At 39.1% G+C, this 13,392-nt stretch overlaps 1 protein-coding gene across 3 annotated transcripts in view; it reads left to right on the top strand.

Moving 5' to 3' along the window:
• Window positions 1–13,392, top strand: part of PDE6C (phosphodiesterase 6C) — a 119,560-nt gene that overhangs the window by 31,713 nt on the left and 74,455 nt on the right. For 2 of the 3 annotated variants that reach the window (XM_073555832.1, XM_073555833.1), the window contains exons 3-8: window positions 2,166–2,255; window positions 9,792–9,932; window positions 10,999–11,073; window positions 12,769–12,833; window positions 12,925–12,991; window positions 13,305–13,352. In XM_073555832.1, coding sequence (XP_073411933.1) covers window positions 2,166–2,255; window positions 9,792–9,932; window positions 10,999–11,073; window positions 12,769–12,833; window positions 12,925–12,991; window positions 13,305–13,352 — 486 coding nt within the window. Of the gene's footprint in view, window positions 1–2,165; window positions 2,256–6,999; window positions 7,079–9,791; window positions 9,933–10,998; window positions 11,074–12,768; window positions 12,834–12,924; window positions 12,992–13,304; window positions 13,353–13,392 lie in introns of those variants that run through there. The other variant, XM_073555834.1, reaches the window with a different exon arrangement.

Genomic DNA, 13,392 nt, shown 5'->3' with positions numbered 1-13,392 from the left:
ATATTTTATTTTTATTAATGAACAAAATGCAAAGTGAATGAACAAAAGAGAAATCTAAATCAGATCAATATTTGGTGTGGCCACCCTTTGCCTTCAAAAACAGTCATTAACTGAAACAGAAACAGCTCTGTTGGGGGTTTTAAACTAGGTTAGGAACAGAGAAATTCTATTACAAAGATGAGGTTTTGAAAGACAGTTTCATGTCACAGGCCATGCACCATAGAAAAACTGAGCTCAGTAACAAGACACAAGGTAGTTATACCACATCACCAAGGTCTCTCCCAGGCAAAGATTTCAAAGCAGAAAGGGGTTTCAAAATATGCTCTTCCTTCTCTTTTGAAGAAGCACCAAGAAATGGGCAACGTTGAGGACTGTAAACACAGTGGTCGATCAAGGAAACTTAGTTCAGAAGATGAAAGACACATCTTTCATGTGTCTATCTTATCTAAATCATTTTTGTAAATGATCTAGATAAGGGAACTGAAGGTGATCTAATCAAATTTGCAGATGATGCAAAGCCAGCAGGGATAGCTAACACTAGAGAAGACAGAGGAAGGATTCAGAAGGATATAGATAAGCTTGGACAATGGGCAGTAATTAATGGAATTATATTTAGCAGGGAGGCATGCAAGATTCTACATTTGGGCAAGAAAAATTAAAATTGAATCAACAGAATGGGAGGCATAGAACTAAGCAACAGCATGTGTGAAAAAAACTTGGGTATACTAATAGATCATAGACTGCACATGAGTCAACAGTGTGATGCAGAAGCAAAAAAGGCAGACACAGTTCAAGAATGTATTAAGAGAAGCATAGAGTCTAGATCACGTGAAATAATTATCCCCTCTACTCCTCCTTGGTCAGGCATCATCTGGAATACTGTGTCCATTTTAATAAAGACATTGAAAAATGGGAGCAAGTTCAGAGAAGAGCTACCAGCATTATGAGTGGACTGCAAAGTATGTTCTACAAGGATCAGTTAAAGGACCTGGGAATGTTTAGTTTGCAAAAAAGAAGACTAAGAAGAGACTTAATAGCGGTCTACAAATATCTGAAGGCATTTCACAATGTAAAGGGATCATTCTTATTCTCATTTACACAAGGAAACATGAGAAGCAATGAAACGGAACTGAAAGGGAGAAGATACAGATTAGATATTAGAAAAAACTTTTTGACAGTGAGGGTGATCAATGAGTGGAACAGACTGCCACGACAGGTGGTGAGTTCTCCTTCAATGGAAGTCTTCAGAGACTGGACAGACATCTGTCTGAGATGGTTTAGTGAATCGTGCATTGAGCAGGGAGTTGGACACGATGACCCTGGAGGTCTCTTCCAACTCTAACAGTCTATGATTCTATCATTCTATGATCAAGTTTAGCTCTCTATGAAATCGGAAGATCTCCAGCAGTGCCACTAGCTCAGAACTTCAACCATCTACTGTTAGGAGAAGTCTGGCCAGAAGTGATTTTTACTGATGAATAAAGCCATATATTCAACATACAAACAAGGATATAGTTTTGGCAAAAAAATGGCAGCAAGTGCTGTGTGTGGAGTGATGAGTCAAAAAAGTGAAATATTTGTCTGTAACAGAAAGTAGTTTGATTTCTGAAGGGCGACAGAGCAGTACAATAATCAGTATCTGCAGGCAACAGTAATACATGGTGGAGGCTTCTTGTAAGTTTGGATCTACAGTTTAAAAAACGGAGTTGAGGGTTTGTTCATGCTTAATGGTGTCCTTATTGCTGAGAAATATGGGCAGATACGTATTCATTGCGCAATATCATCGGGGAGGCATCTGATTGTCTACAAATTACCCCAATGACCCCAAACATTAAGAACTATCTTCACCGTAAAGACCTTCTCCAAGATCTGTGCAATAACCTCAAAAACTGTGTGCAAGCGTGCATGGAAGAACTGATGCTTTTTTGAAGACAAGGGGTGGTCACACCAAATATTTATTTGATGTAGATTTCACCTTTGTACATTCACTTTTCATTTGGTTAATTGATAAACTGTTAACACTTCAAATTTTCAAAGCATTTTTACTGTGCAGCATTTTTCCACACCTGCCTAAAACTTTTGCACAATGCCGTACATTTTATTATTAAACCTTATATAGACATGTGTTATACTGCGTATTTATTATATTTCATCTATTATTGCAGGTCTTTACCAAATATCTGGAATTTATATCTGTTGTTCTAAAACAACATCATGTCAACTACCTTTATGGCATTGAATCCCGAAAAAGTCAAGTAAGTAGATGTGCTTCTAAAAAATGGCATCATGCCACCAAAGGTGACTGACATGCATCGGTGGAAAGAAGTATTTGTCCCCTATCTAGATACTCCATATTATTTTAGTATTGTCACCCAACTGATGTATGACTACTATACACATCATATTACACATATGCAAAAGAACTTGAGTTATTACATTAACCCCTGGATGACCAGACTTGAAAGGACCTGGTGAAGAAAAGTTATTTCCTGTTCACAGGATAGGTAATAATTTATTGATTGATGGGGGTCTGACTACTTGGATACCCCCTAACTGGCAGAACAGAAACTTTCATCCCTTTTCATTTGCTCTGGCACTGACGAGCGCTGTGCTTTTTTTTTCCGGACAGGCCCAGAATAAATGTCATGGACAGATAATACCTTGTTTTCACTAGATAACTTCCTTAATGACCCACCAATTTTTTTCATTTTTGATGCTCTCATGCTATTCATAGACATAATATTTTTATTTTTTAACTCACGTGGTTGTATGAAGCTGGCTTTGTCCACATTCAGTATATATAAATATATATATATGTACATACAGTATATCACACCCCTCACATTTTTGTAAATATTTTATTATAGCTTTTTAGCTTTTCATGGGACAATACTGAAGATCTTACACCTTGATACAATGTAAAGTAGTCAGTGTACAGCTTGTATAACAGTGTACATTTGGTGCCCTCTAAATAACTCAACACACAGCTATTAAATGTCTAAACCGGTGGCAATAAAAGTGAGTACACCCCTAAGTTAATATGACCAAATTGTGCCAAATTCTCAATTTTCCTTCCCCTGTGTCATGTGACTCATTAGTGTTACAAGGTCTCAGGTGCGAATGGGGAGGTGTGGTAAATTTGATGCTATCGCTCTTTCACTCTTTCATGAATAAACACACAGTAGACCCAGATACATAAGGTGTGTGGAAAATGGCACCAACCGAGGGAGCATCTGAACCACACACTCTAAAAAACCTCACTCCATACAAATGTGAGAAAAAACTGGAGAAACAGGAGTTTGAGAGTAAACATACAAAAAGTTTAATTAATATATATATATATATATATATATATATATAAAGACAACTAGTAATCTGAAAGGTATAAGAAACAGGATAACAAAGATAGACAGACAAAATACCACCCATAGGTCATCCCATCAACCCTGATGCAAAGACCAATGTGTAAAACAGGTTAAGTAGGTGAGGTGCCTCCATACAAAATCGGAAGTGTATATGGGAACCAAGTGGACCTAATGGTATATGAACACTATGGAGGATGAATCTCTTACCCGACAGGTGAGGGAGGAATCAGGCTGGTACAAGGCCAGGGAGAAGACCCTCATCTCATACTGGTCACTGGAAGTTCAACATGGCTCTTCATGGCAAAGAACTCTCTGAGGATCTAAGAAGGTTGCCAACACCCTGGGGCCAAGACCAGACAGTGGTTTAACAAAACAGGTTGCACTCAGAACTGTCCACGCCATGGTTGACCAAAGAGGTTTAGTGCACATGCGCAGCGTTATATCCAGAGGTTGCCTTTTCAAAATAGATGTATGAGTGCTGCCAGCATTGCTGTAGAAGTTAAAGGGGTGGGGGTCAGCCTGTCAGTGCTCAGATCATACGCAGCACACTGCATCAAATTGGTCTGCATGGCTGTGGTCCCACAAGGAAGCCTCTTCCAGAGATGATGCACATGAAATTCAAACACTTTGATGAAGACAATTAGACTAATGACATGACTTACTGGAATCATGTCCTGTGGTCTGATGAGACCAAGATAAACTTATTTGGTTCAGATCTTGTCAAGCGTGTGTGGCGGCAACCAGGTGAGGAGTACAAAGACAAGTGTGTCTTGCCTACAGGTAAGCATAGTGGTGGGAGTGTCATTGTTTTGGGCTGCATGAGTGCTGCTGGCTGTTAGGAGCTACAGTTCATTGTGGGAATCATGAATGCCAACATGTACTGTGACATACTGCAACAGAGCATAATTCCCTCCCTTCAGAAACTGGGCCGCAGGGCAGTATTCCAACATGATTATGACCCCGAACATACCTCCAAGAGGACCACTGCCTTGCTAAATTAACTGAGGGCAAAGATGCTGGACTGGCTAAGCATGTCTCCAGATCTAAACCCTATTGAGCATCTGTTGGGCATCCTCAAACGGACGGTGCAGGAGTGCAAGGTCTCTAACTTCAACCAGTTCCATGATGTCGCCATGGAGAAGTAGAAGCGTTTTTTAGTGGCACCCTGTTAAGCTCTAGTGAACGCCATGCTCAAGAGAGTTAAGGCAGTGCTTGAAAATAATGGTGTCCTCACAAAATATTGAAAATTTGGATAATTTGGCACAATTTGTAAATTTTCACTTAGTGGTGTACTCACTTTTGTTGCCAGCGATTTAGACATTAGTGGCCGTGTGTTGAGTTATTTACAGGGCAACAAATTTACACTGTTATACAATCTGTACATCGACTACTTTACATTGTATCAAAGTGTCATTAGTGATGAGCGAGTATGCTCATTACTCGAGATTTCCAAGCATGCTCGGGTGTCCTCCGAGTATTTTGGCGTGCTCGGAGATTTATTTTGAGTCGCCGCAGCTGCATGATTTGCGGCTGATGGACAGCCTGAATACATGTGAGGATTGCCTGTTTGTTAGGAAATCCCCAAATGTATTCAGGCTGTCTTGCAGTTGAAAATCATGCAGCTGCGACGAGACAAACTAAATCTCCGAGCACACCCAAATACTCAGAGATCACCCGAGCATGCTCTGGAAAACCTGAGCAATGAGTATACTCGCTTATCACTAAGTGTCATATCTTCAGTGATGCGTCATGAAAAGATATAGTGAAGTATTTACAAAAATGTGAATATTGTACTCACTTTTTTATACGCAGATATATATATATACATACATATATATATATATATATATATATATACCAAATGTTGAATGAATTTTCCGGGCTATTACCGTGCTATGGATACTTGATAAATATGCTGTACATTTATGTACATTTATTTATTTTGTACATGACTCGATCTTATAGAGATAATCACACATCTTTGGGAAACATTTTATTTCTTTTATTGTTCATTTTTTACATTGTTAACAAAAGATACCCAAAAGTGAAAAATATATACACGTGCAAGTAATATATAAAAATTCAATACAAGTAAACCTAGTGTAAGGAAAGAGTTTCCTACTACAACTATATGTGTATCTGAGACTGAGTAATGACCCATCGGAAAAATTGTGAAAACAAGCAAGAGAGAAGAAACCTGACAAGAAGATCAGGAGGATATAAAGAATGCAAATACAACTTTATTGATCAAGTGTAAAATTAGCAGGATAGGAAAAACAACCAGATACAACAGCAGACGCTGATCCTAGTGACAATCACTATACTGTATATTTGTGGTAAAAACCATTTACAATTATTTTATGTAAATACTTATGTCCCCCCCAAAAATTGAGAAAAGTATTCAAGGTGTGATACCTTTTTTGGCTCACCCTAGAAATTATATTTGCAAGCTTTCAGGACTCAAAAGGCCCCTTCATCAGGCTAGATTACAAGTGAATTACTGAGAAAAGATGGCAACATTTAAATAGGAATTACAACAGGACATGAGATGATGCTAGCTATAGACAGGCCAAGGAAATCAAATTAAGGTTTTTGTAACACATGCAGATGAGGACCAAGTGTTCTATTAGAGATCTGAAGACCTTCTTGTGGAGGTGTGAACTGTGTCCATGTAATGAGTCATGAATCCAGGTGTCAAATTCAGTCCTATTGTTAGCGATTGGAACATATTTATAAATTTAAACTCCCAAATCTTCCTTTCTCTGTCACTATTAAAATGACCTTTCAATATTAGGACTTTTAGATCTGCCAAGCTGTGTCCAGGTCTAGAGAAGTGTATCCCTACAGGTGTGTCCAGCTCATTTTTTATCATATGTCTATGCAGATTCATCCTTGTTTGTAGTTTTTGCTTAGTTTCCCCGATGTATGTCCCTGCATTGCACCTTGTACACTGTATCATGTACACGACATTGGAGGATGTACATGAAAAAGAGTCCATGATCTTATAGTCCTGATTTGTGTTTGGTATGGGATCTTTATCTGTTGGTGATATGTGGGTGCAGGTCTTGCATTTCTTACTGTTACAGGGGACTGTGCCTGTCTCTGAAGGTGATGTGAGGGTACTTCTGACAAGGATATTCCTTAGGTTGGGAGGCTGTTTGTAGGAAAGCAGTGGCAGTTCCGGGAATATTGCTTTCATTATTCATTATTATTATTTTCATTATTTTATGACATCCAAACCTAGGTAATTACAGTTAGGTCCATATATATTTGGACAGAGACAACATTTTTCTAATTTTGGTTCTAGACATTACCACAAAGAATTTTAAACAAAACAATTCAAATGCAGTTGCAGTTCAGACTTTCAGCTTTCATTTGAGGGTATCCACATTAAAATTGGATGAAGGGTTTAGGAGTTTCACCTCCCTAACATGTGCCACCCTGTTTTTAAAGATTCTTAGGAGTAAATTCTTGGACTTTAGGTGCGCTGCCAGACAAATTCCATCCCCTGATGTAGAAGTGTTATACTTTGAAACGCATAGGGAATAAAGGGTTAATCATTAACCTTGTTTGGCTATGGAATTTGTCTGGCAGCGCACCTAAAGTCCAAGAATTTACTCCTAAGAATCTTTGCTGCGGTCACCGCTGTGGACCGTTGGACGTGCAGCAGGCTGACATACCGATTATACAGGCTTTACTCTCTCTTGGAAAGGGTGAGTATAAATACCTTTTTATTCATACGATTCACCCAGATAAGACCCTATTGCGCTCTTGTCTCAACCCTTTAGTGTATACAACCCTGTTTTTAAAGGGACAAAAAGTAATTGGAGAGATTAAATAATTGTAAATAAAATGTTCATTTCTAGTACTTGGTTGAAAACCCTTTCTTGGCAATGACTGCCTGAAGTCTTGAACTCATGGACATCACCAGACGCTGTGTTTCCTCCTTTTTGATGCTCTGCCAGGCCTTCACTGCAGTGGTTTTCAGTTGCTGTTTGTTTGTGGGCCTTTCTGTCTGAAGTTTAGTCTTTAACAAGTGAAATGCATGCTCAATTGGGTTGAGATCAGGTGACTGACTTGGCCATTCAAGAATATTCCACTTCTTTGCTTTAATAAACTCCTGGGTTGCTTTGGCTTTATGTTTTGGGTCATTGTCCATCTGCAGTAAGAAACGACGACCAATCAGTTTGGCTGTATTTGGCTGGATCTGAGCACACAGTATGGCTCTGAATACCTCAGAATTCATTCGGCTGCTTCTGTCCTGTGTCACATCATCAATAAACACTAGTGACCCAGTGCCACTGGCAGCCATGCATGCCCAAGCCATCACACTGCCTCCGCCGTGTTTTACAGATGATGTGGTATGCTTTGGATCATGAGCTGTACCACGCCTTCGCCTTACTTTTCTCTTTCCATCATTCTGGTAGAGGTTGATCTTGGTTTCATCTGTCCAAAGAATGTTCTTCCAGAACTGTGCTGGCTTTTTTAGATTTTTTTAGCAAAGTCCAGTCTAGCCTTTTGATTCTTGATGCTTATGAGTGGCTTGCACCGTGCAGTGAACCCTCTGTATTTACTTTCATGCAGTCTTCTCTTTATGGTAGATTTGGATATTGATACGCCTACCTCCCGGAGAGTGTTGCTTACTTGGTTTGCTGTTGTGAAGGGGTTTTTCTTCACCATGGAGACTATTCTGCGATCATCCACCACTGTTGTCTTCCGTGGGCGCCCAAGTCTTTTTGCATTGATGAGTACACCAGTGCTTGCTTTCTTTCTCAGGATGTACCAAACTGTAGATTTTGCCACTCCTAATGTTGTAGCAATTTCTCGGATGGGTTTTTTTCTGTTTTTGCAGCTTAAGGATGGCTTGTTTCACCTGCATGGAGAGCTCCTTTGACCGCATGTTTCCTTCACAGCAAAATCTTCCAAATGCAAGTACCACATCTCAGATCAACTCCAGGCCTTTTATCTGCTTAATTGAGAATGACATAATGAAGGGATTGCCCACACCTGTCCATGAAATAGCCTTGGAGTCAATTGTCCAATTACTTTTGGTCCCTTTAAAAACAGGGTGGAACAGCTGAAACTGCTAAACCCTTCATCCAATGTTAATGTGGATACCCTCAAATGAAAGCTGAAAGTCTGAACTTCAACTGTATCTGAATTGTTTTGTTTAAAATTCATTGTGGTAATGTATAGAACCAAAATTAGAAAAATGTTGTCTCTGTCCAAATATACAGTATATGGACCTAACTGTATATATAACACTGTATAGGTGCAATTTAGAAGATTAGTTTGAGATAAAACACATGTGTGTCTGGAGGTGTGCTGTAGACGCAAACAAACTGAAAATGTGCAGACATGTCAATGTAGATATAATGATCAAGCAGTATAATTGACCTATCCTATAGAATCAAATAAAGGGCAAAAAGTGCATAGGAACCTGTTAGCCCAATAATAAACAAAGGGTATGGTAATAAATATACTCATATAGAGTTACAAATAACTAATCACGACCCTTATAAGACTGGCGCCATATAGGTCATATGAAAGCTACCTGTGAAGGTCAGCAGTGACTTTTCACACTGATGCATCCAACATTTTATTTCCTTTATTTTACATTTTTTTACTCTGTATCTGGAGCATTTATAGGAGGAGAAGAGCCCACTAGAGTGATAGAAGACCCTGGCAGAGCTGAATGTTGCCTGCTGTGCACCAGGAGCTCTGCTATGCTCAGCAGACACTTGATGATCGTATGATTGGTCCTACAGAAGCATTGGCAGTGCTGCTGCTTCTAATCACTGCACTGCACTTGTAGAACACCATATAACTGGCTAAAGAGAAGACAGAAATAGTGATGAACTGCTTTTGTCCCTTCCCTAGGGTCCCCGCATGAGCCTGTTAGCTGGCAACTGGACCTCTTCCCACTAGAGTCCACTAGAAGAAGCTTTAATCCTGTGTCGGAAATTTACGAAGACGAGGGATAAGAGATCAGAGCCAAAGGCTATAATTTTACAACACTCAATAATTATCCATTTAATATTGTACTTCCTGAAGCAGTTTTCTGACATTCATATTACTTGTGTTAAAATGTAACTGCTGTATTATTATTAATCCAGATTGCCCAAACCTTTGACAAGTTTCACCAAAAGCTTAGGACGTTATATAATAACAAGTTGAATATTAGATTACCGATTCCCAGCAGCTCCCGATCCCTGCTGATCATGACCTACTGTTATGACGTTCTGACGCAGACATGTGGATCACTATTGGGATAAACTACCGTGCAGTTATATCGGATTAACATGGCAAGATATTGAAAATTTATCAAAGCAAGAAAAATACAATGAAGCTGCTTTCCATCAGACGGGTGATTTTTGTCTTGCATGTACTGTAACAATGACCGCACACCTCACTTCCTCTCGACAGATCCTGCTTTGGTGCGCCAACAAAGTGTTTGAGGAACTTACTGACATTGAACGTCAGTTTCACAAAGCTCTCTATACCGTCAGAATGTACCTGAACTGTGATCGTTACTCTGTGGCTCTGCTGGACATGACAAAAGAAAAGGTGAGGTCTACAGATATAATATGAAGGTTGATAAACCCAAGGCTTCATCATAAGCAGAGCAAGAAGGCAGGAGACTATGCTAGTTACTCAACCTTCAGGTCACAGGAGGTTTTCAGGATCAGTGCAGGATTTTTTTTGTCCAATTTTAGACACTAATGGATCGCTCACACCCTGCATTTTTCTTGCGTTTTTTTTCTCATACGCGTTTTACAGTACAAGAAAAGTGAATGAGTTTCTGAGATCTTGTGCACGTGCTGCTTATTTTTTCCTTGCAGATTTGAACCTTTTTGTTTTTTTCACATTTGCAGCATGTCAATTCTTACCCTGACACATACACAATACCTATCTGCCTAACATTTATTTTTATCTTTGAATCATTTGAAGAACCATTATTCAAATTTAAGTGGGTGAGGGGGGAAATTGGTGTGGAACATGCCTCGCTGAAAATGTTGCTTTAAGCATTCTCTTAGTCAGTTTTGGGACCAGGTCATTTTCCCCACTTTTCCTCCATTTCTAGCGAAGCACATTTTTGGGCTTATGGCTTAAAGAGCTGTAAAAATGTTTAGTCTTAGGATATTTAAATAATTCAGACCTTTTTTTCCTCCAGTGTGAGTCCTAATTTTTATGTTATTTTCAGACTCTCTTTTTTTCTACATCTTATTGCCGATATTGATGGGAAAATAAAGAAAATGCTTGTCTGTTTTTCATATTTTTACACTTTTATTTATGACCATCAATGATTACTAAAATAAATTTTAAAATTAGTAACAATTATTTTTATACATCGGACACGTTTTTTTTTTTTCAGTGGGATCAGGGCTAGTAATTTTTTCAGGGCTAGTAATACTAATATTGAATTGGCAGGGCCCAGGGGCCAGGTTCTTCTTCAGTACTGGGTGCCCTATATACTATACTGCAGAAAGTGTCTGGATATCGAGTGTGGTAAAATTTCGAGTTGAAAAGGAACATCACTGTGCAGAGTACTTAAAGAAAAAACAGAGTAGATCATGTACAGTATATTTAGGATATTTATTTTCATTGACTTTTCATCTTTTCTTTTATCTAGGAGTTCTACGAACAATGGCCAATCCTACTAGGAGAAGTACCACCTTATAAAGGTCCAAAGACCCCTGATGGAAGGGTTTGTAAGGCCTTTGCTCTATGCTGCATATTGAATAATACACATATATTTTTATTTTCGCTATAAGGGCAGTTGGTGTATAATATAAACTCTCTCCTCATGTAGAATACTTCTATAGGATCATAGAATGTTAGAGTGGGAGGGGACCTGCAGGGTCATCTGGTAGAACATCAGTAACACAGATGAGCCACCAAGAGTAATCTCTGGACCAACATTGTACCTTAGTTTGTCTTAAATTTGAGGGTACAGCAAAGTGGGACTTATCCGCTGTGGACATAATAGGTCTTATTCCTGTTCAGGGGATCAGCATCTTGTGTTGGCATGAACTCGTCATCCAGTCAGTGCCTAAGCCAGGTGATGTGACAAGAGTAGATAACTGAAGATCGAGAGAGGTGAGGCTATCTATGGCTAAGGCTCACAAGTGTACCTGGACTATGGCTGTAGTTAAAAGGGAAATTCACATTTGTGGTATTTCCACAGGTGATGGATCTAGAGGTGAGATACATTGTGGTGAGATACAGATATGCCATAAATGTTGAAAATGTGAACCCCCCGTTGAGTATTGCAACTGAGGCCCCGTTTGAAACTCTAAGTTTTTAAAGGTACGCAGAAAACATTTAACATTGGAAGTGCACCACGGTAGAAGTCCAGCAAACCAAAGTGAGAAAAATTGCAAAAATTAAATTCTCTGCACAGGATTAAAAAAAAAACATGGTTGCTTTCTTCCAGAATCAGCGCCACACCGGTCCATAATAAATTAGATCATAGTCTACATGCTGACTTTAAGAACCCAAACAGATTGACATAATTTCTTTTGAGTATCCAGAGACTACTTAATTGATGACTCCTTTATCAACGATGTGTATTTTTGGGGTCCCTTGTTGTCATTGAAGCGTGTGAGGGATAACTCAGCAGTTAAATGGTTGCTGTGATTTTACCATATAATGCATTAAAGAGTAAGTCAACTTTTAGGGGATATTTTAATGTGTTTTAGTGCCTTTCCTTTTAAGCAAATGGATAGAATTTGGATTGTGAGAATCCCACTGATCTCTCAAAAGACCTCTTTGAAGAGCACAGTTCAGGAGATAGGAGAGAGTTCCTTCCTAAACCCACTCACAGTGGAGTACAGATTCTATAGAAAGCCTCTAGCTGTACCCTACTGTGTGCATGCAATCAGGGAGGAACTGTGCGTTCCGTTCTCCTGAACTGCGCACTTATAAGATGTCTGTTGAGTGGCAGCTTCAAGACTTGGACCCCACCGATATGCTCAGGATTAAAGGCCCTACAACGTATACAAAGTCTCCCAAAAGTTTTCTTTATTCTCTTCAAAGTAGTAATATTCTTTTCAAGATTGATTGTTATCATTCAGTAGGAACCTTCATAGGGTAAGGGAAATACAAATCTTTTCATTATGCAGCCGTTCATTGTGGATGTAGAAAACCACAATGCATCACGTGTAGCTCCTGACCAGCGGTCAACAACCTACAGCTATCCAGGTGGTGTGACTCCACCACTCCCAGCATTCCCTGGCAGCTGCCTAACAACTGGAGGCTGTGAGAACAGCAGGAATCCCGCAGATTTGCTGACCCCTACTTTAGACACCACGGCGTCTAACCTGTTGTTTTCTCTTGTTGTCTTCTTGAGTAATTGTCATGGGCAAAACTGAACTGGTGCTTTTCTTTTTTTTTTGCTCAGGAAGTTAATTTTTACAAGATAATTGATTATATTTTGCACGGGAAAGAAGAAATCAAAGTCATCCCGTAAGACATTAACCCTTTGTACCATAACCACTGTAATTGTGGGACCCTGTCATCACTCTATATTAATTTCTGTTATGTTTTGTCATTAAAGCACTCCCCCTGAAGATCACTGGTCGCTCGTGAGTGGGCTGCCCACCTATGTTGCTGAAAATGGATTTGTAAGTTTCTCTATTATATGCATATAAATAATGTGTAACTTCCTAATATACCTGAAATCCAACTGTCTCCTGTGGGATAAGTGGGATAATGTCTCAATAAAGCTAGAACTGCCTGCAGCCACCACTAGATGGAGCTAAGGATATCATTGCATACATTGGCCTCAATAATAATGCTGTATATAATAAATGGTGGCTGTTGGGGGACACAGGATTTTAAATTAAAAATAAATTAGATGCAGACCCTTTGTAAATAATAAATGCATAGGAGTCATGAATGTGATCACTTACTTGATGTTATTTTTCCATGAGTCAGATTTGCAACATGATGAATGCAGCCGCCGATGAATACTTCACATTTCAGGTGAGAAAATCAATCATTTACATTCAATTATTTTTCAAGA

Source organism: Dendrobates tinctorius, unplaced genomic scaffold (assembly GCF_039654945.1).
Source record: "Dendrobates tinctorius isolate UK_male_01 unplaced genomic scaffold, ASM3965494v1 ptg000230l, whole genome shotgun sequence".
In the NCBI taxonomy this organism is placed as follows: Eukaryota; Metazoa; Chordata; class Amphibia; order Anura; family Dendrobatidae; genus Dendrobates; species Dendrobates tinctorius.
The sequence above is the reverse complement of the archived record's forward strand: the minus strand, read 5'-3'. Positions and strand labels throughout refer to the sequence as shown.